Here is a 26,962-nt window from a genome sequence, read left to right as displayed (position 1 = left end):
GTGAAGTGGGACAGTAATGCATGCCCCTATGTAAATGATAGTTTTGTTGTGAGGACTAAATGAGAACATAGAGGAGAAAGGGCTTTGGAAATGAAAAAGCCCCCACCCCGGATTTCTGTGAAGCCAGTGGAGGAAGGGAAGTGAAGACCATCCAGTTATTGTGCTCCGAGGCTACCCTTCCTTACGTACCCACCTAACAGGTACCTGTGACAGAGCCAGGCACCATTTAGGGGATACCACAGTGAATAAAGCGAAGACCTTGCCCTCGTGGGAAGATGGTCGGTGACAGATGTATCATCTCTCTGGTGGTCCATTTCATAAGGATAAAGGACTAGGGAACACTAGCAGATGGGGTGGGTGGTGTTGCCTTTCTGAGAAGGTGATGCTTGAGTGAGGACCAGAAGGAATGGAGGGAGGCAGCCATGTAGATATTGGGGAGAACTCGGAAAGCAGCGGAAAGAGTAAATTCAGAGGCCCCTGGATAGGAGCATGCAAGGTTTGTTGGCGGACTAGCAGGGATCCAGGGTGGCCGACGTGAGTGAGGGGAGAGAAAAGAGTGAGGGTCTGTGTATGTGTGTGTCTGTGTGTGCGTGTGGCTTGATGGCAAAGTCATAGACGTGGTGCAGGCAGGACCATGTGGGACATGGGGAGCCACTGAAGGGTTTGGGGCAGAGGAGTGACGTGACCACCATGACGAGCAGTCTGTAGGGAAGTCATGGGGGAGACAGGGAGATAGGCAGGCATAGTAGCAGTGGAGGTGTCGAGGAGGGGCCCGATTCTGGAATCATTGTGAAGACAGGGAAGACTGGATTTGCTGCTATTGGGGATGGGGTGTAAGAATGTGAGCACTCAAGGATGACTGACTCCCAAGTGTTTGATCTGAGCCACATGAAATTGCCATCAGCAGAGATGGAGAAGGCCAGGAGAAGTAGGTTGGGGTTGGAAGAAAATCACGAAGGCAGACGACCTGTTATGCTGGAGCTGGTATTGGACATTCCAAGTGGAGGCAGCAGGTCCGATATGCAAGTGTGGAGCTTAAGGGTGTGTTCCCAAGAAACCTCAGGGCGAGAGAAATTTGGGACACAGTATTCAGTATATAGATGGTATTTAAAGTCATGAGACTGGATAAGATCGCTCAGGGTGTGAGCATAGTCTAGGAAAAGGAAGGGCCAAGGCCTATGCCTCATTGGGTGCTTACTATGCTCCAGGCACCCTTATAAGTTTCATCACAACACCCCTGCCAGGTCAGTATTATCTTTATTTTTACAAACAAGGAAGCTGAGATTCAGAGAAGTGACATAATTTCTCGCAAGTCACACAGCCTCCTAGGCCCAGTCAGAATAGGAACCAAGGACTCTGGCTCCTCCTGGGCTCTCTCTCACATCCCCCATGTGGACCCTACCTGGCCCTGCCTGAGACTGACTAGGATGACTTTGGGCAAGGTCAAGAGAACAACACCAAGGCAGCTTGCCTACCTCTCTGGGCCAGGAGGGAGTGACTCAGACCTTGGCTGTCTACTCAGGCTTGGATTGAAGGTTGGCTGTTTGCCGCCCTCTGCCAGGCCTGGATTCCTTTACAGGGAAGTAGAAGGCCTGGTTCCCTGGGACCTGGGGGAGGACAGGTGTGGGGTTTCTGCTTCCCAATCCCCAGGTCACTCACATCTCTGAGTTCAGGAGAGCCTTTGAGTCAGCCTCCAAGACTTTTAACGGGCACAGTGGGTTTGCTTCACTTCCTTCTTCAGCAGCCAGTCAGGGGTTATCTTCCTGTTTTCCTTCCCCATGTCCAGCAGCTGGGGTTCAGAGAGGTGAAGTGGTTTCCCCAAGGTCACAGAGCCAGCTCTGGGGCAGAGCCAACAGACACCCCTCCTCCCCTCCCTTCCTCAGTGCTGTCTGGGTCACATTTCCTCTGCTGGAATGTCAGCCAGGCTGTGCCCGGTCTCTTGAGCACACATGGCTGCATTTCTGAGGCTCCTTGGCTCTTAGCCCTGCAAGCCTGACTTGGCATTTTTGGCTCTTAGGTAGTAGGTTCCTAATTCTGACCTCTCTATGTACTGGCTGTGTGACTTTGCACAAGTTACCTAACGTCTCTGAACTGGTTTCCACAGCTGTGAAATCAGGACGATGACATTTACCTCTGGACTTGTAATGAAGATTAAATGTGAAAGTGCTAAAGATTAAATGTGAAAGTGCCCGGCACAGCTCGTAAACCTAAATCTCCTGCCTTAATTCTTTCATATGTCTTAAATTGCTTTTCATTTGAGCCGTGCTGGTTACAGAAAAGGCAGCCTGGGACATTTGACTCTGACCCTGAACAGTCCTTCGCCCTGCTCCCAGCCACGCTAGCCACACCTCAGCCCTGGCTTCAGATTGCACTTGAGTTTAGTGAGGGGGGTGGGGGATGATCCTCTGAGAGGTGGTGGTGGTGGGGGGGTCTCAGAATCCCACTTGGTGCTAATTATAGGCAGCCTGGCTTGGGAGTCGGTGAATCCTTGCAGAGTCCTGTGAAAATGGCATTTCTGTACATCAAATACTATTCCCCTGCATTTCCCATTACTGTTTCTGAGCCGCTTTCTCCTCATCCACAGAACCACCCTTTGATAGAAAAGTCTGGGCTTTGCCACTACTGGCTCTGTGTCCTTGGGCAACTCCCTCTTAGTCTTGGGTTTCATCTCTTCATCTGTGATGTGGAGCAGGGTTTGGGGCTGGCTTAGAGTTGTCAGCTGTTTCCATGTCACAGCACACACACACACACACACACACACACACACACACACACACACACACACAATACTGTTTTTCAAGGTTTTGCATCTGGGGTAAATGAAGAGGCTTCTTCCAGCATCTCCTTCCAGAGGAAATTCCAGGGGTTGACATCCAGTTGGTGGGGAAAGATTCCATTAGAATCCCCCACCCCATCCACTCCAGGTAGCAGCGTGGCCAGTATACCGACTACTCTTGGGTCCTTGCCAGCTTTCTGGGGCAGTGGCAACAACAGTCACACGACTAACCATGTTTCAGTCACTGGGCTGAGGATTATCGTGTTGAATGCTCATTGAAGCTCCGTACATATAGGTGAGGGCACTGGAGCACCAAGAAGAGAGGAGACTTGTATAAGGTCCCACGGCCAGGAAGTGACAGAGCAGGAATTGCAAGCCTGGGTCTGAACCAGTGCACTTACTGTAAGTGGTAAGCATGCGAGAATGACTCTTGGGTGCTTCCTGATGCCCAAAGAAGCCCAGAACCCAAGGGTCTATTCCAGAAGGCTGTTAACGAGGAACATGTGAGGCCCCCCATTTTCCTTTTCCCTCTGCCAAGGACGGTTCAGGTCCTGGCTTCTTTCTCTAAGGGACTGCCCTTGGCAAAGTGAGAGCAGGGTCCCTCCGTCTCTCTTGTTAAATTGCTTGAGGGGCAGGATGATGGTGGCTTTACTCCAAAAGGCATTAGCATGAGGCATTGACCACTATGTGTGACAACAGCAGGTGGTAGCCCAGGGCACTGGCTTCTGGGGTCTCCTGGCTCTGAGGTCCTTGTGAGGGGCCTCAAGGCAAGCCTCCAGAGCCCAGGACAAAGGCAGTCACCTGGGTGAAGCCCCATCTTGAAGGGTATTCTGGCCATCAGAACAGCAGCCTCCAACCTTCCAGTGTGTTGGGGGGGGTGGGAGGTGTGGGGGTGGAGAGTTGGGGTGTCTAAAGCCAGCTGTGGGAGGCCATGTCATACTTGGCAACCTTTCTGTGTTCATTCTTATAGCAAAATCCTTGGACTGATGATTTGAGGTCACTCCTCTTTGTCTCCTTGTGAAATGGCTTTGGTCTCTCTGGGCTGTGACTTGCTCATCTGGGAACTGATGGGGAGGAGGATGTTGAATAATAAATCATGCTTTACCCATCAATAGAATACTACTTGGGCATTAAAAACGATGAAGTAGATCTATATGTTCTGACATGGGAAGATGGCTATAATAAATTATTAAGTGGAAAACACAAGTTGCAAAATAGAATTTATGGTTTGATCACATTTCAGTAAAATAAATTCATACATACGGTAGTATATGCATAGAAAAAGTATCTAGGTGTAGATATACCAGTGTTAGCTAGTTTTCTTAGGGAGTGGGAGGGGATTGTAATTCTGCAACATCAGTGTCGGGGGCTGCATGGCGCCTGTGTGCTTCTAGTTTTCCATTCTTGACTACAGCCCACCTCTCTGGGACTAGGCACACACCCACCCAGCAAGCCCCAGAACATGAGGCCTGGATAATTTCCACACCCCTCCAAGGAAGTGGAGGTTTGAAGGAGGTTAGAATCTCAGCATGTTGGCTCTGGAAGGCACTGGGGGACAGCATGAGGTCCCCTTGTACCTGTGAGGGGACTGACCTAAAGAGACAGAATGGGTAGCAATGGGTCTTCCGACCCCGGGGTGAGGGAGGGTCCCTGCACCTTCCTCACCTCTGTGGGTTCATTTTCCTTACATCATCAGTTATTTGACTCTTGAGATCACGGCAAGGAAGATCAGCATGTTGATTTGCTCACACAAACATTTCTGTATCCGCAGTTAAGATTATGACACAAGCCCTAGAAAAGGGAAAACAGGCTTGCACCTGTTTCATCCAACTTAAGAATACCCTTTGATAGAACAGTCCCTTAAAATAAAGCTGCCACTTTTCTATCATTAGCAAAATTACTGTAAAACTTGGGATGAGCATGAGAAAAGCAGAACTTGATGATTTTAGACACATGCAGCTCAACTGACGGCACTACCAGAAAGGCGACCTTGGCAGTGATTTACATGCCTGGATCTGAGTGGGCTGGCTGGTGTTCCGTCACAGATTTAATGGAGTTCTGTACAAATTGGATGCCATGATGGTGGGACCGTGATATTGGGATTGTGATGTGGGAAGATGAGGAAAGCAAGAACCAGGTGGGGCTGGAGACCAGGGGGGCAGGACATCACCTGTACAGAGCCCCTGCTACCCCAATCAGATCCTCAAGCGTCCTTTGCAGTGTGTGTAGTGGTTGAGACCAGTGGCTCAGAGGCCATAGTTCTGGGTTCATATTCTGGCTCCTGGGGCAGAGGGTTAGCCCAGTTAGAGCGCAGTGCTCACAACACCAAGGTTGCTGGTTCGATTCCCACATGGGCCACTGAGTTGCGCCCTCCACAACTAGATTGAAACAATTACTTGACTTGGAGCTGATGGGTCCTGGAAAAACACACTGTTCCCCAATTAAAAAAAAAAAATTCCGCCTTCTCCACTTCCCCAGCGTTTATGCCTGAGTTTTCCCATCTCCACACTGGGGACACTAGCACCTACCTCATAGTGTGTCATGAGTTAGCCAACACAGAACACTTAGGATGGTGCCTGGCACAGAATAAGCCCTTGCCAACTGGTATAGCTCTGCTGTGTTAGTGTAGAACCATGGCTGTTTAATGATTGCAGCTGGAGAAAAAGCAGAAGGAAGCAGTTCTCCCGTGGGCGTGGCAGGAGTCACCCTAATTCCCTTGGCCATCACCCTGATGAGCTCCAGTTTGTTGCGCTCTGCCCCTGACTCTGTCTCCCTCGGTTTCAGGTGTGACCTCCGTGGAACCGGCCCCAGGATGCTCCGTGGGTGTGGATGACCAGCCGTCCTGCCCCCCACGGCCCAGGCCCGGATGCCGCCGCCCCTCGAGGACCGCTCCCCGAGGGCCGCCGGTGGCCCAGCGCCCTAGTCTCCTGACCCGGGGACCCCGCCCGTCTGGTCCCCGCCTGGCCGCCCAGGGGCCGGGGGCGGCGCGGGAGTAGCTTCCTGAGCCCGCCGAGCGCGCGGCGACGGCGCAGGGACCCGGGGGAAGGGGCTCGGCGCCGGCGGGCAGCACTTTCGCCCAGCGGATCGGCAAAATGACCAGCCTGTTCCGCAGGAGCAGCGGCGGCAGCGCCGGGGGCGGCTCCGCCGGGGCGCGCGGGGCTGGGGGCAGCGCGGCGGCTGCCTCGCAGGAGCTCAACAACAGCCGGCCCGCCCGCCAGGTGCGCCGCCTCGAGTTCAACCAGGCCATGGACGACTTCAAGACCATGTTCCCCAACATGGATTACGACATCATCGAGTGCGTTCTGCGCGCCAACAGCGGCGCCGTGGACGCCACCATCGACCAGCTGCTGCAGATGAACCTGGAGGGGAGTGGTGGCAGCGCCTACGAGGACAGCTCTGACTCCGAGGACAGCATTCCCCCGGAGGTAGGGGCGAGGCCCTGGTAATTCACCAGGAGCTCCGGCGCTGTTTGACCTTAGAGGACTTGAGTTATATCCCAGTCTGGGCTCTAACTAGTGAGCAGCCTTATTTCTCTTAAGGACACCGTACCCAAGTCAGTCAGTGGCCTTATTTTATGGGCAGGAATCATGCAGTCATTCAACAAGTACTGAGCATCTATCTACTCAGTGGTATATGCCAGGCATGGTAATAGACCCTGGGTCAGGGGTCATCAGAATCAAGGAGCTTGTTAAAAAATGCAGACACCTGGGCCCCATCCAACATAGTGAATGCTAATCCAAACTGGAGCCCTCTGGTCTGTATTTTTCAAAGAAAGGCTACACTTCAACCTCTGGGTACTCACCTGGGCCAAGTCAGACCAAGTTTCTGCCCTCACAGAGCTTACAGTTCGGTGGGGACTAGAGGAAAGAGTCAGGCCATGACAGCCTGGAGTAGTAAGTGCTATGATGGGAGAAATGGAAGGAGGAGAGGAGAGAATGGCTTCCCAGAGAGGGAAACTGAGACCCGAAGGAAGAGTGGAGAGTGAGGGGAAGAGTGTACAGGCAGAGGGAACAGCTTGTGCAAAGGCTCAGAGGTGAAACAGAGCATGAGTCGCTAGGAAACTGATGGCAGGATCATCTGACAGGATCCTAGAATGAATGGAGACCAGGAGGTTGACAAGGCCTTGCTGCTGAGAAAGAGTGGGGCTGTGTCTCTAGAGCACAAGGAGCCATGGAAGAGGAGTGACATCAGACCTCTGATGAGGCATGATGAAGGTGGTAGTGAGTGATAGATACCCAAGTTGCTCTCCCCTCACTCCAGGAGGTTGGATAGGGGACATGCGACCATCCCATTGCATCAACAAGGCCCACCTGCCAGGCATGGCCAGCCCTCCCTGGCGCCATCCAAGAGTTCAGTACACGTTTGGCCCCTCAGCCCCTCAGAGCCTGCAGTGCTGGGTGCAGAACAGGTACACGGAGTCTCTCAGTGAGAAGGTCACTGCCTGCAAGGGCATGTGGCATATATAGCCATGGACAATATGGAAGGGCCCAGTGGATGGGATTTGACTCTGCTCTTCACCGAGTCCCAGCCTGTGCCAGGCACCATCCTTGTGCTTTAGATGTATCATCTCTTCTAAGCCTCACAAACTTTGTGAGGTGGCATTATTATTACCCTCATTTACAGTGAGAAAACCTAGACCCAGATATGGCCTCAGAGTCCTACTCAGCGCAGCCCTGCAGGCAGCCACTGTCCCTCAGTCAGAGTCATCCTGCAGGGTGAAGCCCACTTGCTCTTCCTCCCTTAGCAGGTGCTGCCTGGGATTTCTCTCTCCAGGTGGAGGGGAAGCTCTGTGGGTAATGACATCTGGCTCATCCCTGTGTCACCTGCAGCACCTGGGACAGTCCTGGCATGTAGCAGGCACTCAGGGAATGTTGAATGAATAAATGTTGGCTGCTGTCTTTACACAGCTTTCTTTAGTCTCTTTTCCCAGGAGACCACTCCTTTGACCTGCCTGGATTAGCAAGTAGAGGGAGTATCGGAAAAGCCAGATTTTCTTTTATGAAAAGGAGGGGTGAGTGTATGTATGAGAGAGAGGGAGAGAGAGAGAGAGAGAGAGAGAGAGAGAGAGAGAGAGAGAGAGCGCGCGAGAGCTCACACAGATGCATCCTTTAAGTTTGAGCTGGAAGGGAAGTTCTCTGCAAACTCTGACCCTTCCACAGTCTCATTTGCTCTGACAGTCTGGCAGGTAGGATACTATTTCCTCCTTTGTCCACAGCTCCTACAGCCCTGGGAACCTCTGCAAGGCTTCAACATCCCCTAGCTAGACCTGCACTGCGGGTGCTTCTGTTTTTCTAAGAATCTTGCCTTCCAGATTGAGCCCCTCCTCAGCACCCCTCCTCCGCTGTTTCCCCAACCCCCCACCTTTGGAGCTCTGCCTGGGCCCATCGGCAGGCAGTTCCTGAGCCAGCGGAAAGTGCTTCGGAAAATTTATGAGCAGCAGCTGGAATGACAATAACTGCTGACTGCAAAAAGCCCCCTCTCTGGGGGCTGATGGATGGTGGGCTGGCCCGAGGGGTAGCCTTGCCACAGAGAAACATCTTTTGTCAGATAAATGGCCAGACCCTGGCCCCCAGAGCACCTGGCAGGCATCCATCACCCACACTGAATTAAGCCAGGAGGCTGCAGAGCCGACAACTTCAGCACCTTTAGAGCCAGAAGAACAACCTCATTGTGGCTGGTGGGGTTGTGGGGAGGGAGACAGGGGGAGGCCAGAAACATGGCTTGGGTTACTCTCCCTGGAGACGGGATCAGCCTTTCCGGAGCGTGCCTGGCCCGACGCCTGCCTCCTTGGCGTTTCCTCATTCTGCTTCCAGGAGCTTCTGATGAGCGTCTGGCTCTTGCAGCCCAGGAGGTCGTACTGAGGCGCAGGAGAGGCTGAGAGGCAAGGGGGCCTCCTGATGCAGTCATGGAGGCCTGAGCTCCCTGAGTCTGGGGGGCCAACTGCTGGGCCAGTCATGGGAAACCCCAAGCAGCTTCCTTCTGGAAACGATTCCCACTGAGCTCTTGCCTTTTCACCCATCTCTCTCAGACCAACTTTAGTGGGGACAGACTGGCCAGCCACTGAGGGCGGAGGGGCTCAGCCTCCAGGAGTTGGCTTAAAGGGCCCAGCCTGGAACCCTGTCCCTCAGAGCAGCGGGGTCTCGGGAATGGGGGCTGGGAGACAGCACCGGCACGGTCTCTGGTTGTGTCAGGTCGTTGCTGAGCTACTGTCCTGTGCCAGGCACCGGAGTTTTACTGCTGAACAGGAATGGAGCTCAGAATATTCTTCTTTCTTTCTTTTTTTTCTTCTAGTGGAAATTTGGGGTAGGCCGAACAGTGGCCCGCAAAGCAGCTACATTCCTATTTCTTCAAAAGCATCTGTTTAAATACTTTCCGCCTCAAAGGAAAGAACGTTAGTGCATTCCAGGGCGGGAGGCCTCCTTGGGTCAAGCTGGCTGTGTGTGCACAGAGCGTGGCTGTGTGTGTTTGTGTGTGTGTGTGTGTGTGTGTGTGTGTGTGTGCATGAACATGTGTGCACTTGTGTGTGTGTTCACTTACCACCTGCCCATCTGCCAGGTGTCCCAGTGAGACTCTGGGCATGGCTGGGCTCAGGGCAGGGGTGCGCCAGTGCAGCCTGGCCAGCCCAGGCTTGCAGAGGCAGAGCAGAGGCACTTCAGCTGTGACTTCTGCAAACTTACTTGGGGTTAAAACACAGGGCCTGGGGACTTGGGCCAGTTGATAGCCTCTAAACCCTTTCCAGTTTCTTTAGTTTTGGAGGAGATGGGAACAAGGTTGGGGAGGAGAGGAGAGGGGAGCAGGATGCTAAGGTATAGGCTGGTTGGGGTGATATGTGTTATATGTCCTGGGATCTCCTGGTTGATGGCTGCCTCCTGCCCCAGACTCCTCTGTGGACCTCTGGGGAATGGTCCAGGTTAGTCCACATAGCAGGAACCCCAGCCTTTGCCCAGCCCTTGACCTCTCCCTGTTTTTCTTTCTGGCTCTTGGATGAAGAGAGGAGTCTTGTGGGGAGAGGCCTCCTGGGTACTCCCCTTGCCATTGTCCACCCTGAGAATTCACCCTGGGAATGCAGGCATTATGCCTGAAGGAGGGACTGTAGCTGCAGAAGACCATGTCCAACTTGAAGACTCAGCTCTAAAAATAATGTGTGCTTTTGCCATGTCACTTAATCAGCCTGGGCCTCAGTTTCCTCATCTGTAAAATGGGGTAACAGTCCACACCCTACCTTACCAAGTTGTTTGAGGTTTAAGTGAGGTAATCCATCTGGAAGTACTTTGAGAGAGGGTATGGATGATGTTAAAGTTAGTTATCAACAATAACACTTGCATAGAAAAGTCCATCAATCACAAGTGCGCAGCTCAGTGACATTTCACCAGCACCCGGATCAAGAAACATCAACAGAACCTGGAAAGCCCCCTTTGTGCCCCATCTCGACCTTCCCCACCCTCACAGAGGTCACACTGCTCTCACTTCTATCACGGCGATTTGCTTTGCTTGTTTCTGAACCTTACTTGGGTGGATAATGCTGCTCTGAACATTCTTTTGGAGACATGTGCTTTCACATTTGTTGAGCATGTTGGAACTGTAGGGTCAGGGGTGGCCATTCAGTATATAAAAGCCACACCGTTTTTGCAAAGTATTGGTTGTAGCAATATACATTCTCACCAGCAAAGCAGAGTTCCCTTACGTCCTCGCCCACGCTGGATTTTGTATAAATGCTATTTAAATTCAAGGAAGGGTTGTTAATATTTCTTTTCTTTATTCTCTCTGATACAGATCTTGGAAAGGACTTTGGAACCGGATAGCTCCGACGAAGAGCCCCCACCTGTGTACTCCCCGCCAGCCTACCACATGCACATGTTTGACAGGCCTTACCCTCTGGCTCCCCCAACTCCACCTCCCCGGTGAGAATCAAGCTCCTCTCAGAGTGCAGAGCCGTGGGGAAGGGATCAGGGGTTGGGATGGGGTACAAAACACAGTGGGAATTTTGGCTGGACCCCTCAGCAAGGACAGACTTCTACTGCAGCAAAAGACATTTTAGCTAGATACCAAAGAGAACTTTCGAACTGTAAGGATTGCAAGGGCAAACATTCCCTAAATTCCTTCTCTGGGCTGGTTGCCATGCTGAACACCACAGGAGACACAGAGTCCAATAAGGCTCAGCCTCTGCTTTCTGGGAGCTGAGAGTCAAGGGAGATAGAGAGCAGGAAGGATAAACACGTGGAACTGTCCTGACACTTCCCCTCCCGAGCGCATGGCAGTCGTTAGTAATTGATCGCTGTGCTCTTTCCTGCTCAGTCGAGACAGAATCTCAGAATCCTCCTTAACACAGCACTCCCAGACAGTCATCAGTGATTGGTGGAATGGATATGTTATTTGCCATCCCTGGTCTAGGGATGGTTGTGGGGGTTTTTAAGCAACGGGAGCAAGTAAGCCTCCTTTTCTGGGATAGTTTGATAACTGGAGGCAGGGGAATAGACTGCTAGGTCCTTGAAGACTTCTTCCAGGTCAGGGACTCTGTCATTTGGAAACTTAACATGAAACCGGTTGCCAGCTGGGTCCCAGGGGTCGCTGAGGTGCTTATTTTTTCTGGGCTTCATCTTTGTGGTGGGGCTGCTGGAATCCAGGTGTCTCTTTATCCCAGGGCTGCTGTTCCTTAGAATGACTCAGGCCTGGGGTGGTGAAGGGTGGGGTGAAATTATGGGACAGGGGACTTGTTTCAGTGGATTGTCCCTTCTGGAGATCTTGGGAGCTTCAGACAGTGGTAGTGGAGACTAGGTATAGTTATTGTTATATATATATATAGGGTTGTTGGAAAAGTCATGACGCATTTTTGCAACGAAAAACAGAAAAAATAAGTCATGACTTTTCTGACAACCCAATAGTACTAGTTACCGTGTTTCCTTGAAAATAAGACCTACCTGGAAAATAAGCCCTAGCATGATTTTTCAGGATGCTCGTAATATAAGCCCTACCCCAAACATAAGCCCCAGTTAAGACCGTCAGCCAGACACGACTGTTTGAATAAATGTAGATTTTTGTACATGAATAAATGAATAAATATAGATTGTTGGAGCAAAATTAATATCAGACCCGGTCTTATTTTTGGGGAAACACAGTATCATACAGGTATAGACAATAATAACAGCTACCATTTACCAAGCGCTGGAAACCATCACATTCAAATCCTCTAACAACTGATGAGGTAGGCACAGTTGTCATTCCCATTTTACAGATGAGGAAACGGAGCCTAAGAGAGGTTTCATAACTTCCCCAAGATCACAGACCTGGGACTTGAACCCAGGTCATTTTGAAACCAGTGCTGTTCACTGCTGCATTCTGTTTCCTCCCTAATGAGAAAATTCTGTGTTTGCAGCTGAGGGAACTGATAGAGGCCTGAAAGGTTATGGGGGGAGGTAGCAGAGCACTGTTTTGAGTCAGGAACAGGACCAAAACTGGGCTCCTAGTACAAGTTGTACTAGGAAGCTGTGATGGGGCGGGACGCAGGGAGTAAGTGGGTGGGTCTGGGTGAGACCTTGGCAGGGCTTGCAGCCTGGGACGGGGCTAAATGATTTTCCTTTGACGTTTGTTTGTTTTGTTTTTTTTTAATCCCAAAATGCTTTTGCAAAAGTTTCCGTTTCTATTAGCAGAGTCGTTCTGCCTATTTTTCAGAAGCAAAAACTGAGGCCATAAGAGACAGGATCCCAGTGGAAACATGGCATGGGTATTCTGGCCAGATCCTTTCTTTCCTGCTCTGGCTGGGTGTTCAGCTGCTGTGGGTGGGTTAGAGCTGGGGGCAACGGCAGTGCAGCCCAATGATGGAAGCCCCAGTTTGGGGGCAAGGTGACCTTGGCACTAGACCAGCGCTCAGGAGGCCTCGTTCAAACCCTGTGACTTTGGACAAGTCACTGCCCTTGCCTGAGGTTCAGGGGCCTGACCCAGAAATGAAGGCTTTGCTGAGCTGAGGGTGGATACAGGGAAGAGAACTTGAGCTGTGGTGTCAGCCAGAAACAGAGTGCTCTCCCCACCCCCTTTTTTCAGCTGCCTAACTTCTGAATCTTTTTTTTTTAAATTTTATTGGGGAACAGTGTGTTTTTCCAGGACCCATCACCTCCAAGTCAAGTTGTTGTTTCAGTCTAATTGTGGAGGGCGCACCTCAGTGGCTCATGTGGGGATCGAACCAGCAACCTTGGTGTTAGAAGCACTGCACTCTAACCAACTGAGCTAACCGGCCACCCCTAACTTCTAATTCTTTAGGTGCCTTTGCTGTGTGGCCTTTGGCTCATTACTTAGTGTCTCTGAACTTTGTTTGCCTTGTCTGTGAAATGGGAATACAAATCCCCACCTCAGCACTGTTGTGAAGATTGACTGAGAGTTACGTGTGGAGCACTCAGCATAGTGCCAGGCATGGATCAGACCACCGTCAGTGGTTCACGGCTCCTCCCACCCTTCCCCCCACTGCATAGCTGGCCTCTGAGCTCTAACACTGAGCACTCAGACCAGTGGTGAGTCCTGCCTTGGAGGCTAGTGTTCAGAAGAGGCACGGCCAGCCTCTGGGCATGTGCCCCTTTGCGCCAGGATGGCCCTGCTAGGCCCAGCTCTACCCCTAGGCCATTTCCATAGCCTCATTCATTCTCCATCTGCGGCATTCATTTCCAGCATTTATTGAGGCACCTGCAATATGCAGGTGCTGAACCATGTGCGTGATGCAGAGATGAATACAGCACTGCATTGACGCCCACCACCACCACCAAGGAGATCAGAGTCTGGGGGACATGTAGACATGGGGCAAAGGTACGGGAAAGGCTGCCTAGAGGAGCTGATGTCCAAGCTGTGACCTGGTGAAGCAGAGGACAGAAGGGCATTCCAGGCAAAGGAAACAGCATGTGCAAAGGCCTGGAGGCAGGAAAGCGGGAGCCATCTGGGGAACTTCAGGAAGTATGGAATGGCTGAGTGAGGCTGCAGAGGCGAGCAGATCACGGTGTCCTTGTGTGTCCTCTGAGGAGCTTTGACCTTTTCCCACAGCCAGTGGGTTTAAGTTGGGGAGTGATGTGATCAGGTTAGTGTTTTAGGATCTCCCTCTTGCTGGTGGGGGAGATTAGATTTGAGGAGGAGGTGGCGGGAGGAATGGCCTGGTGCCTTTCTGCCACCTCCAGTCACTGGGGTGCCTGTGAGACTGCAGATGGGGCAGAGTTTGGGAGCTTTTCCTGCTGGGGCACAGAAGGGCAGGGTCATCCCAGGGGAGTGTGCCTGAAATCCCAGGATCCCTGGTTTTGCCTGGATGATCTGTGTACCCTGGGACAGAGCCTGACCCCATCTGTGCCTCAGTGTCCAGTCTTGACCAAAAATTCTGCCCTGAAGGTTTGTTTCTGAAATCTTTCTGGGGCCTGATGTTCCATGGGTAAACCTGGAGGTCTGATGGGGCGTGAAGTTCTAGTTTTGGGGTCCAGAAGTAGGCTCTGGGCCAGGAGAGAGCTTCTCCAATTGGCTCTCTCCTTCCCCTCCCCCAGCTGGTCCTTCTCTCTATCTCCTGAATGAAAGGCCTGCTCTGAAACCCAGAGGCACCCCTCGGCACAGGCCACCTGCTGTTTTTCTGTTGAAATTACAGCCTTGGAAGTTTTTCATTTGCCTCTCGGCTCATTTCTGACATTCCATTCCAACCACAATGGAGTTGCCTGGGCTGCCTGGGCTCAGGGCCCCCCTGTCTCTTGCAGCTGCGGGCTGACCTCATCTCCGCTGGTGCCAGGGCAAGGGGCCCGGAGGGGGCTGGGCCTGCCCTTCCTTGGATCCAACAGCAAGGGAAACTCAGCTGAGGACGGGGCTCCACTCCTCGTCCTCCTCCCCTTTTGGGCTCTCAGTAAAATAGCTAGTGAGGTCCAGAGCTCTCACCTCTTGGGTGGCTGTAGATGTGGTTGAGTTGGGGTGCACACCTATATCCCAGATGAAGACTCCGAAGCCCAAGAAAGGGTGGTGACCCCGGAGAGGATTTCTCCATGCTGGATGGATCAGAGGTGGTCTTCAGGTCCCTGAGAGATGGGGCACCCTCTCTGCTGTCTCTCAGGCCCTGGGGAAAAATGAAGCCTCCAACAGTGACAGAAGTCAGCAAAGTGATAGAGAGAGAAAGCTGCCTAGGAATCAGGTCCCGGGTTGTGATGCAAATTGTGCTCCAGACAATCCCCTCGTCCCCTCAGCTGTACAGCAAGAGGATGGATGAGGCCGGGGTTCCCTTGGCTCCAGTCTGCATGTGCCGCTCCCACCGTGCACTTAGCAGCTTGTTATCCTGTCTGCTGTTGCACCCCGTCCCTCTCACCCCCCCATCAGGCCACCTGCCCAAAATAGAAAAAGAAAGGAAGTTATTTCCACAGGCGGTGGCAGCCCAGCGGAAAAGCTCTCCTCCAGTGAGGGGGCGGCGGGATTCCTGGAGCTGGAGAGACCAAATCAGAGCCAGGCCTCAGAGCCAGAGCGGCCCCCACCGCCCCCGGTCCTCGGCTCCCTACTGTGTGTGTCACTTCCCTGATTCAGCAGAACACGTGTCCTGCGGTTGCCACGCTGCAGGCTGCCGGGGAGATGTGGGGAGCTCCTGGCCCGGCCCCAGGCTGCCCTCAGGCCCAGGGTGGCCGGGCTTGGAGCCTGGGGATCAGGGAGGGCAGCTCTGTTCCTCTCCTTCCTGCCTTGCTGTTGGCCTCTGCCATGGCACAGACCTTATGCCAGGCATCTTGCCTAGAAAAGTGGCCCCTGAGTGCCTCCTGGAACAAGAACCCTCCCACTTCCACATCTCTATATGCCTTTTCAGAATGTTGTTCTGGACAACCTTGTGAGTGGCCCCCACCTGCCTTGGCAGGGAGGTAGCAGTTTCTAGATGAGGAAACTGAGCCCCAGAGGGGAGCAGAGACTCACCCAAGACTACCTTGCTGGCTTGCGGCTGTGTCAGAACTGGAGCCCAGACCTGCTCTACTCTGTAGGGATCCTGGCATCCCCACGACCCCCCACCCCAGCAAACCAACATTTGGGCAGATTGGGCTGTTGGTGGCTTATGTGTCTGGTGGAGCACACCTGTTCCCCAGCAGCCATGAGCTTGCACTGTGCTAGGTGTTAGGGATATAAGCATGAAAGGACATGATCCCTGATGTCTTTAGAGGACGTTCATAAATATCTACGTCTAAACCCACGACTCCCAACCTGAGTGCCGTGAGCAGAGAGCTCTGTAGGCCTAGAGACCTTGAGGGCTCTGAGTCGTTGGAGAGCAGTGAACTTCTAGGGCAGCAGGAACCCAGACCCTGGGCCAGAGCGGGGCGTTAGCCAAGGCCTGGTTGATAAGACAACTTAGAGCACCCAACCTTTGTGCTGGAAGCAACGGAGGCCATGGGAAGTGGGGGTGCCGTTCTGAGCAGGATTTTGGTGTGATGGGCCAGGACACCTGTGTTTGGGCCTGACTTCCTTCTTCATTGTCACCCCTCGTCCTCCAGCATCGATGTGCTGGGCTCTGCGCCCCCTTCCAGCCAGAGGCGCTATCGGAACTGGAACCCACCACTGCTAGGCAACCTCCCCGATGACTTCCTCCGCATCCTGCCGCAGCAGCTAGACAGCATACAGGTAATGGGGGGTGCCCCCACCTGCCCGTGCAGCTTCTCTGCTTGCCTCCACAGTTTGTGCCAGCCAGTTTCGCTTCCTGATGGTTAAGCCCAGGCTGAGCTATTTCTGTTGCCCTGGGTTTGTAGGGAAAGAATGCTGAACCATTTCCTGTCTGGGCCAGGAGAGTTCCTGTTCCACCCAGGGAAGGTGACAGCCCTGAGGTGACTTTGGCTACAGCCACCGATCCAGGCTTGTGGGAGGTGGGCATTGAGGCAGCCCGTGGCAGAGCCAGGGCATCTTCCTTCCCTTTCCTGGGAAAGGGCCAGAAGTGGCTTCTCCTAAACGTTGGCATGACCCAAGGGGCTCTTTCACAGGGTGGGTCTCACCCTGAGATTGCCGGTGCAGGGAGAGTTTTGAGTTTGGGAATCCGTGTGTAGGCTATTGAGCAGTTTGCAGATCACTTTTGGGGGCTACTCAGGTTGTAGATAAAGGGATGGGGTAGTCTAAGAGGGAGGAAAAAGTCGTTTTTAAGCCTTTGCTGCTTCCTCAGCAGAAAGGGCCCTGGCCTGTTCAGTTGGATTTTGGCCTATGACTAGATCCTGGAAGGAGATGGAGGCCCGAGGGTGTGGCTGGAGGGTCCTGGGAAAGGACGTGTACACCAGTGTGCACAGATGTCTGTGCAGCATGTGCCCTTGTGAGTAGGCATTCAACATGCTCACTCCCCTTCTCAGGGCAACCCCGGGGGCTCCAAGCCCATGAGTGGAGAGGGAGGCATGCTCCCCGTGGCTGGGCCTGGGACCCGGGACCAGGAGAGCCGCTGGAAGCAGTACCTGGAGGACGAGAGGATCGCGCTCTTCCTGCAGAACGAGGAGTTCATGAAGGAGCTGCAACGCAATCGCGACTTCCTCCTGGCCCTGGAGAGAGGTGGTACACTTGGTGTGGGCACTGCAGCCACTTCCCCATGTCTGAAGAAGGGAGCTGATGCTGGCTGTAGCCTTGGGGCTCAGGAGAGGAAGGGAGCTGGAGGCCAAGGGTGACCTCTGAACTGCTGAGACATGGCCCCCACCACATTGTCCTTGTGGGAGCCCCAGAATTCTGCCACTGGGGACCTGTCACCAACCACCCCTTCTCCCTGCCCTATACTCAGAGGAAGAGAGGTGTCTTTCTTAGGCCCTGTCCTTCCCTCCACGTACCTGCTTTGTGCCAGGCACTGGCCTCAGCATGATGAGCCTGGAGCTCCAGAAACAGAGTGACGGGGTCCATGGGTGCCACAGTGGGAGCCTGCCTGAGTGGAGGATGTTAAAGCAGAGGTTCTTGAGGTTTTTGGGTGTTTGGGTTGTCTTTGGCCTGGGGACCCTCCTGTCCAGCCTGGCTGCCTTTCCTCTTCAGGGTGGGAGTGTGTTTGGGGTAGAATACAGCAAGAGGGCTGTGGGAAGTCTGTCTTGTGCAGGTCACAGTGGCTCTGTGTGTGTGTGTGTGTGTGTGTGTGTGTGTGTGTGTACGGACAGTGTGTCATGGGGGAGGAGCAAGGTGTGCAGGGAGAAGGCTGGCCCCAGCTCTGGAGCAAAGGTGCTGGGGGTCTTGGAGCCATTCCTTTTAAATGAAGGGGTTGGACTATAAGACTGCCCGGGGTCCTTCTAATGCTGCCATCCCACCATTCCAGTGCTTGTCAGGGCAGTAGTTTCTATGATTGCTGGTTCTTTAAGAGCCAGCAGACGTTGGGTGTACACATATTTTGTGTGTGCTTACGTGCACATCTGGGGTTTGGCCTCCAACCACAGACTGTCTCAGCCCAGGCACTACCTTCCCTGACCGGTATGTGGTTCTTTTCCAGATCGATTGAAATATGAGTCCCAGAAATCCAAATCCAGCAGCGTGGCTATGGGAAATGACTTGAACTTTCCCTCTCCTGCCCCAGGTAACCTTGCCTTTCTGGGAGAGAGGCCTGGAGGGCACAGGGGCTCTCACCCCAGCTGTGCTTTGCATATTTGGAGTTGGGGGGTAGGGTGAGGAAATAGGCTGGTGGGGAGGGTTCTGCCCCCGCCACCACATTCACCGTGGGGCGAGATGGCCCCTCCACTTAGCAACCCTGGACTCCTGTCAATCCAGCAGCTGCTGGAGACCACAGCTGGGGTTGGCTAACAGGCTGGATGAACTCAGAGGTGCCTGGAGCATGAGCAAGAAGGGGACGTGCCACAACCCCTTCCGTGTGGGAAGGGGGAAAAGAAGGACTCAGAGACTTAACAAGTCATGGTCTCTGCCCCAGGGGAGCTTACAGAGACACATCCAGGGATAGGAAGAGCAAACCAGCAAAGCTGAGGACACGTTTGTTGAACATAGCAGACACATGGTGAGGAGAAGGGCAGGACCAGTCTGGGAAGGGATCACTCATTTTTTATATTCAATAGCTGGGGAATCTCTGCCGTGAGCCAGGCCCTGCCCTTGTGTTGGAGGAAGAGAATTTTAAGCTTCACATATAAGATGGTAAGAAGCAAGAATGGCCTCAAGAGAGGGCCAGGCTCCTCCAGGAGCCCGAACCAGCTGAAGGGGGGCCCAGGGTGGACAGCAGCCTGTTGGGATGAACAGACGAGGGTCAAGCTGGGAACATGGAACAGATGGGCCCAGAGGTCCTGATTCCACACTTGATATCTTAACTCTGCCTATATGTGTGCATGGTGGCTCCTTGTCAGCCGGAGCCCTCCACGCACACACAGGCTGCCCCCCTCAGAGACAGAATTATCAGCCTCTGCCCCAAACAGACCTTACATCATGGAGTGAAGTGGGGGCAGGGGAGCAGTGGATGGGGAGCTCAGCTGATCCCCGCTTGAAGAGAGAAAATCCCATGGAACTGACTCAAGCAATGGGCTGGGAGCTTAGGACCCACCAGATGTGCATGTGAGGGTTTAAAACAGCAGCCTCTGTCCTTGATCCTGAATTAACTATAGACACCAGGGCTGCTGAGATGGATCAGAATTGCCTCACGGGGAGATTTAGCAAACAAGGTGACTCGGGATTAGCTGAGTTGCAGGGTAGAGAGCAGGGGCTTTAGAAGGGCAGTAGGAGACCCAAGTGGGTGCTGAGGAAACAGGGAGACTGTGGGTGGCCCGCTGGGTTCTGACATTGGGACGAGCCCCATTCTCATTCCTACTCATTGTCTGAAGGGAGTAATGGAGGGGCTGACCCTGGAGGGAAGGAGACAGGCGCGACCACGGGTGAATGCCTCCGTGCCCTGCACCTCCCGTCCGTTACCTCATTAACTCTCACACCCTGTGGGTAGCAGGCAGGCCAGCCACATGCTGGTGAATGTGTAACAGCTGGTCTTGGGGTGCAGGGGAAGGCCGGATGTGCAGTGTCTGGTGACTTACACGGTGTAAAAAACTCCCACCGTGGCTGATTTCAAGCTGCCAATAGGACTTGACCAACGTGGAGTTGGTCAGAGAAGCAGACAGTCGGGAGCGCATGGGAGCCCGTTCTCCACACATACAGCAGACCCTCTTTTTATGGAAGAGGAAAGTGAGGCTCGGGTCGGGAAAGAAGTGCTCCTTGAACCCCAAGTGCCCTTGCTTTAAGCTCCATCCTTGTTACGTAAGAAGCCTGCTCTTTGCTTCCTTCCTTAAACAGCAGGGTCGGGCTGAACCCGTCCTTCAGGGCAGCCCTGACACACTCTTCCTCTCTAGCTGGCCCTCAGAACTGTCTCCTCTTTCCAGGAACCAGTGACGCCAACTCCACTGTGTCTGAAGATGCCTTATTCAGGGACAAATTGAAACACATGGGAAAATGTGAGTCCAGGCCATGTCCCCCTCCCAACACTTCTAAGACAGGCTATGTGACCTCATGGGAGGGAGAGGGCCCCCTGGAATTTTTAATGCAGTTGACTCTTGGTGAACCAAAGTGACATTTTAATCGCAGGCTGGCTCCCTCAGCCTTCTTGCCTCATTTCCCTCTGCAGCTGAGTCTGGATACAAATTAAGTTTTAAATCCTCTTGAGCCAGCTGTCTGCAGAAAAATAATGTGCTGTGCCCCTCACCCCAAGTTTTAGTGTTCATATATTCATATTCTCTGTGACTTGGAGGGGCTTGGCCAGGCCTGAGTGGGGAGGCCTTTGCTAAACCCACCGGTGGGAGGCCTGCATGGTTGGTGACCTCTTCGCACAAAGCCCTGCCAGCCGGTACTCGCCTTCCCCTCCACCTCCCCCTGCAGCTCAGCCCAATCCGCCCCACACACACAACCATGTGTGAATGAGGCTGCCATCCTTTCAGGCTCCATTTCAGGGAAAATCTGAGATTAATCACGGAAATCCTAGAAGCAACTCTGGAGGTGGTGAGGGGAGGAGGGGAGGCGGCAGGAAAGAAAGCCAAGATGCATTGTTGTTTGCAGCTGAGAAGGAATACCCAGATCTCGGGCTGCCAGCTGTCCCTGGTTTGGCTTGCAGTGGCCTGTGCCACCCCTGTAGGCTGACCCAGGATGGCAGCCTCACTCCCCCAGGGCACCAGCCTGGGATCACCTGCCCAGCTCCCTGGGCTTTCATACCAGCCTGCCCACCTGTCTCCAGCCCTGGTGGGGATAGGGGGCCTGCCCCAGCCTCTCCTGAGCCCTGGTGGGCAGCTACCTGCTGCTGTACTCCAGCTGCTGGCTCACAGGTCTCTCTGTCTGCAGCCACCCGGAGGAAGCTGTTTGAACTGGCCAGGGCCTTCTCAGAGAAGACCAAGATGAGGAAGTCAAAGAGGAAACACTTGTTGAAGCATCAGTCATATCCTTTTCGGTCTGGCACTGGGTGGGTGCAGTGGGTGCTAAGGGCACTGAGACTCTGGGCTCCCTGAGGCTTCACCTCCTTCAGGAGTGGGACCGGGCTCTGTGGCCCTCCCTTCTCCACAAGCTGTGCTGCCAGCCTGCTGCCCCATCTCTCCGTGCCAGTCTCCACTACCATGACCAGGCTTGAGGAGAGGGCCTGTATCTCCCATCTTCCTTCTGCAGGCGCAGAAGTTGTCGATAGCTTTTGTACTTTTTGTCTGGCATAAGCTGCATCTTGGGAGAAGACTTGGTTCTTCATTGAAATCAGCAAACCTTTCCCTAATTTCTCCAGCTGAACTGATCCTCAGATCTTTCTGCCTCCTCATGTCAACCATGTTGGCCCCGCCTTCTTACTTTCAGTTCCTCGAGTAAAAACGAGGTGTTTCACGTTTTTACCCAGGCTCCTATCCATGCTTGTCAAACAGAGCCCAGGACATTAGAAGCTGAACAGCCGAAGGGGAAGAAGGAGAAAGTCACTTCTCTGTCCCCAGGATGGGAGCTGGGTGATAGTCAGGGCCTAGCTGCTCAGCTGACCTCAAGAAAAGGAGCCTTGGGGAGGTATTGGGGGAATGCTGGGGGGTTAAGGCTGGTGTGGTGGAAGCCTCCTGAGTTTGGAATGGGTGATGGAGGACTAGGGGCAGGGAGTAGGAGGACTGTGGCGGTGCCCACCCATCCCTTGGACAGTTTTCCTGAATGGCTGGGCACGCTGGGGGCTGCTGCGTCAACAGCCAATCTCCTGGACGACGTGGAGGGCCACACCTGTGGTGAGGCACAGAGGGCCCGGAGGCTTGAGCTCTAAGTTGCCTGTGATCAGTGGCCCTACAAGAGGAGGGCCTGGGTGTTTCATGGGTGGGCCCAACCTGGGGAACACATCAGGGGCTGGTGGGCAGGTCACCCAAAGAAATGGGTCCTTCCACTCGGACCATATTGCTTCTCCCTTCCTTTTACCTCTGAAAGGGAGCCCCAGCCACACCTCCACCTAGATCTCTACCCGGAGTACAAAGTGCTAGGTGCTGTTTCTGGGGAATATTTTCTGGGGTGTGAGAGGGCAGACAGGCCTATCTCCATAGAGGGGCCTCAACTTGAGAACCAAGGTCTGGGCAGGTTCGTGTAGGCCCAGAGGCCATTCAGCATTCATTTATCCAGTCCCTTTCCAAGGCCACATGGGCTGTAGCGTCTTCTAAGACGCTGCTGCGGATCCTATCAGGCCCACAGCTGAGCCCTGATCCCGATGTCTCCGAGCAGAGGGCTGTTTGGTGGTCAGGAGACAATCAGACACAAGGGCTTGAAGGACCTTGGAGGTCATCTGGATAGTCCAACTTCCCCGTCCCACTTTATAGATGAGGAAACTGAGGAAAGAACTTGTCCAAGGTCTTGGAGCTCAGTGATGGAGCCAGGCCAGCAGCCAGGTGTCCTAACCTTACACTGTGCCCTGCTGCCTTATCAGAGCCCACACATCACCCCCCAGCATGTGCCCCAACAAACACAGGGTGCTCTCTTGCCTGGCCTGGGGGACATGCCTGAGCGAAGCCCTACAGGGTGGAGGATGAAGCAGCTTTCTTCTGCTTTTCAGATGAAGACTTCCGGGGAAGGCGACAGGAAGTGCCCAAGGTGGAGGAAACCCTAAGAGAAGGACAGTAAGAGGTAAGGCCTGGAGCCACAGCTGCCCAGGGACTGCCCAAGGCCGGGGCTGCCATGTCCCTCATACCAAGTGTCTTCCCAGGGGTCCAGAGACATTGGGCTCAGGAAACTGGATAGCGCAGGCCCTGGGTTTCTTTCCTCATGTGGCAGGGGACATGGTCTTCTGCAATGGAAACTAGTCTTTTGCATTTCTTTTACTTGGTTATTTATTCATTTGACAAAAGATTATCATACCTGCCTATGCCAGATGCTGGGAACAGGAAACGAAATCAGCTTTGACTTTGAATAGTTTACAGCCTCGTTGAGAAGACAGTCCAGGACACACAGAGCACACTTAGAGGATAATTTAAGAAACACTGAGATGACCTCACCCCGGCGGTGCACACACAGAACTCTCCCATTGGCTGCTTGGGTTGGGTGGTGGTGGATTTGCCACAACCACATGAGGAAATAACCCCTTTCAGGGCAGCTCTGTTTTTGGCTGGAGCCCTGGCCCCCCAGGCTGCTTTCTCTCTTCTCTTCCTGTGCACTCCTGGGGGAGAAAACAGGGAATGTCAGCACCTCCTCCAGGACTCCTGTTGCACCTGACACTCTTCCAGCCCCTCCCCCTATCAGGAAGCTGCCTGCCTGCCCTTCCCCCAGCTGCTGCCCTGGTCCCAGTGGTCAGCATCTACAAGGCTTTCTTGAGCTGACGGTGTGGCAGGTATGGCCTTGTTTCAGACTGTGGAGAAATACTTGCTCCCCCACGATGGTTGTCGTGGAGGTGAGGTAAAGCAGTCTGCAGGGGACAGCCAGGAATAACACAAGTGCCCTCTCCCCTCAGCCTCGGCAGCTGGCCTTCACATCACCTCTAGTTGACTCCCCAAAACATCCTCCACCCGGCACTTCCAGACCCCTCTGTTCTCTCAGGCTTTCCTCACCCACGGAGCTGCACCCACACTTCCCACTTCTCCAGAAGGCTCTAATAAAGCCAGCCCGGGGAAAGGCCCCCACTCCCACTCACTGTTGCTGCTGTCTCCTTCCCGTGGATGCCCAGGCTCGATGTGTCCAGTCTAAAGCTACCTCTGCCTCTGGACCTTGCTCGTCATTTATGTCTCTTCTGAGTCTCCCAGCTTTTCCCTTTCCAGCTCCTTCCTTAAGTCTACGTCCTCCTCCTCCCATCTTCAAAACCAACAAGAGTCTTTGGTATTTTCTTTCATTACCCAACTTGCAAAAAAGTGGCATCCTCCTGCACCCATGACAGGCTGGCAGCCCCTTCCGCCACCCCCACACTGACTCAAGAAGGTTACCTGCCAGGTCTACGGCCTTTCCCTGTTCTGCGTCCTCTGGTGCCCTCTTCTGCATGCCATGCCCATCGACCGGCCCGTCGTCTTTCTTGAAACTGCCCTCCCTTGGCTCCCGTGGCCCCAGAATCCTGGACTTGCTTCTTCTCAACTCTTTTTTCTCTGGGTGCTTTGGGGTCTTCCATTGCTCCTCCCACTCCCTCCATCCCAGCTTTCCTGGTAGCTCTGCTCTTGGCCTTCTTCGAGGTCCTTTCACTCCCCACTCTTTCTGGCACTGAGCATTAGTTCTGTGCGGTTGGCTCCAAAATCAATCTCCATCTTAGTCCCCCCAATCTGCTCTATCCCCAGCGGTGCCCACAACTGGCTTTCTAACCCTGGCTGTCAAGTCAATGAAGGCCAGACAGTCTCGCCTCCTAACTTCCCCATTTCATTTCTCTTCCTTGTTTCTTCCATCACTGCCCTGGTAGACTCTCCTCACCTGGTTAACAGCCACTTGTCTCTTCACTGTCCCTACTCTGTTCACTCCATCACCAAAACACTTTAGTTTCATTTCTCCCTTGCTCTCTGAGTGGGTCTTCTGAGTACTAAAGACTTATGAACTTCTCAGGCTGGTCCCTGGGGCCCCCCAAGTTCTGACCCCAGTTTACTTCTCTGCTGCTACAGGTGCCCTTGGTCTGGCTCATCTGAGCTGCTACTGTGTCACAGAATGGGCTGGCCCTTCCCCACTTCTCAGCCCTTCCCATTACAGCTGCTTCCACCAGAATTCTGGCCCCTCCCCCATCTCCAGCTGCCAGAGTCCCTGCTATTCTGCAAGTTGGAATGTTTTCTAGGAGCTTGGAGTGTGTGTGTGTGTGTGTGTGTGTGTGTGTCCAGGCAGAGTTCCAAGGCTGACATAGAGTCCCAGCAGGAAAGAGAGGGCTCCTTTCTTTCGTAGCTTCTGTCCGAAACCATCTCTCCAGGAGCCAGTGATGATAGACCACTGGGCTCCATTGAAAAGACTTCTCTCCTGTCTTTCCCTTACTAGATGCCAGCAGTTCCTCCTTGCTGGAGATGATCTGACCCAGTAGAGGCAGCCAGAGAGCAAAACCGGCCCCCAGTTGAAGAACCCAGCTGCAGCCGGACGGATGGTACTTGAGTACCAAGGCCCAGTGATTCTCCGGCCACAGTCCAGCCCAGCCACTGCCACTTTCCATGGGACTTAGAACTTCGGACTAAGTTGCGTGCTGTGATTGGAGGAAGGACCTGGGGTGGGGCAACAGCCAACCAGAACCCCTTTTGTAGCCAGGATGTTTTATGGGTAATGAGTGGAAATGCAGGCTACAACCTCCCTTCTTAAAACAAAAACAAAAACAAACCCAGAAAACAGGCAAAGGGCAGGATGACCCTGAGGCTCTTTGGCCTGAAAGTGGAGCCCCTGCCTCCCACTCTTGCCCGTCTCCCCTGCGGGATCCCCCACCCCTGTCCACAGCTCCCTGTTGGGCACCTTGAGTCCATCTGCCTCCTGCAGCTCAGCCTTTTCCCGGGGCTGCTGGCCCTCGGCACAGCCCCTGCACAGAGCTTCAGGTGGGAGAGCCCCAGGCACTTGGGGGGGACCCTCTGAGGAGTGATGGGCCACAACAGAAGTATCTGCTGATTGACCTGCCTGGGCCCCTCAGGCTGCCTTTGCTAGGGGCTGGCATGACCCCCAGCAGTGATGGGGCGGGTGGCCACCCGGAGCTGGAGGACTCTGGCTAGACAGGGGTAGTCCATACTTTGACAGAGGGCAAAAAAGTCAGTTCTGGATGGAACCCTGCAGTCCCAACAGTGGGGGCTCACAGGGGCTCTGATTCCCCGGCTGGACTAGAAGTTCTGCTGTCGCCACGGGTGGGCAGCTGTGGTTTCTGAAGTGACCCTTGAGAAGGTACAGGCCTGAGGAGCAAGGTGAAGAGGCTGCCAGCCTGGATGGGAGCGCCTGAGGCACAAGGGCTTTCTGGGTGCCCCTTGCCAAGAGCGAGGAGGTAAATGATCCGAGGAGGAAAACTCCAGTTCTACAAACCTTACCTGGCACCAACCACTGCCAACGGGAGGGAGACTGCCTGGTCTCCCTGGCCCCACTGTAGTGATGGGAACACACCGACCTCTCTCGGGAGACCCTGGAAGCCTGGGCAGCCCGAGGCTTGGCTCCCCATCCCCCCCTCCCCGCCCCCGGAATGTGGAACCAGCCCAACCGCGCGCGGGGCTGGGAGCGGGAGCCAAACCTTGGCGGGGCCCTGGTGGCCTCAAATCACCCCGAGATAATGAGGGCATGGCGGGCTCTCAGCGCCGCGGCGGAGGCGACTGAGCGATCGCTCCTCGTTACTCGTGTTACTAGAGGAGGGCCTGGCCGGACTTAGACGGGAGGGGCCGGGACGCGCTACTGCCGCCACGTGTGACCAAGTTTGGAAGCGTGCGCGCCGGTCCTGCAGAGCCGCCTAAACCCCCTCCGCGCCAGGACCCGGTGCACCGCGGGGAAGACCCAGCCCCACGTCCGTGTGTGTTGCTTTGTTAGTGTTTGTTTTCTCCTATGTGTGGGTTTTTTTCTTGGGGCTGTTTCATAGAAATTCCTGTAATAAAGACTTGGTGTTCTCTTGGTGCTCTGATGTGGCCAGCGGCGTGGGCTGGACCTTTTCTCGTCTCTCCCTCTTCCCGGGCAGGGTTTTGGTCTCTGAAGCTCTGCGTCTCCCGTCCCCATTAAGCCGCAGCGTCTGAAGCCCAAAGGGCTCAGCCCTCTCCGCACCATACTCACAAGCTGACACCTGCTGCCCGCACTGCCACCTTGCCGACCGGCTGGCTTTGCTCAGCGTGGAGGGCTTCCTGTTTTCCCCGGGAAAGCAAACCGCTTATTGATCGGCAAAGGAAACACCAACGGGAAAGCCAGTGTCTG

General features: G+C 54.0%; 1 protein-coding gene across 2 annotated transcripts in view; it reads left to right on the top strand.

Annotated features, from left to right (window-relative positions):
- CUEDC1 (CUE domain containing 1) overlaps positions 1-26,678 on the top strand; it is an 87,876-nt gene extending 61,198 nt beyond the window's left edge. For both annotated transcript variants that reach the window (XM_019636758.1, XM_019636759.1), the window contains exons 2-11: positions 5,561-6,201; positions 10,550-10,677; positions 16,240-16,366; positions 17,077-17,269; positions 18,180-18,263; positions 20,053-20,124; positions 21,002-21,095; positions 21,842-21,900; positions 22,710-22,780; positions 25,085-26,678. In XM_019636758.1, coding sequence (XP_019492303.1) covers positions 5,869-6,201; positions 10,550-10,677; positions 16,240-16,366; positions 17,077-17,269; positions 18,180-18,263; positions 20,053-20,124; positions 21,002-21,095; positions 21,842-21,900; positions 22,710-22,777 — 1,158 coding nt within the window. In that variant the 5' untranslated portion in view covers positions 5,561-5,868 and the 3' untranslated portion in view covers positions 22,778-22,780; positions 25,085-26,678. The remainder of the gene's footprint in view (positions 1-5,560; positions 6,202-10,549; positions 10,678-16,239; positions 16,367-17,076; positions 17,270-18,179; positions 18,264-20,052; positions 20,125-21,001; positions 21,096-21,841; positions 21,901-22,709; positions 22,781-25,084) is intronic.
- The last annotated feature ends 284 nt before the right edge of the window (positions 26,679-26,962 follow it).

Source organism: Hipposideros armiger, unplaced genomic scaffold (genome assembly GCF_001890085.2).
Source record: "Hipposideros armiger isolate ML-2016 unplaced genomic scaffold, ASM189008v1 scaffold_29, whole genome shotgun sequence".
Classification (NCBI taxonomy): Eukaryota; Metazoa; Chordata; class Mammalia; order Chiroptera; family Hipposideridae; genus Hipposideros; species Hipposideros armiger.
This window is presented reverse-complemented; position numbering and strand designations above follow the sequence as displayed.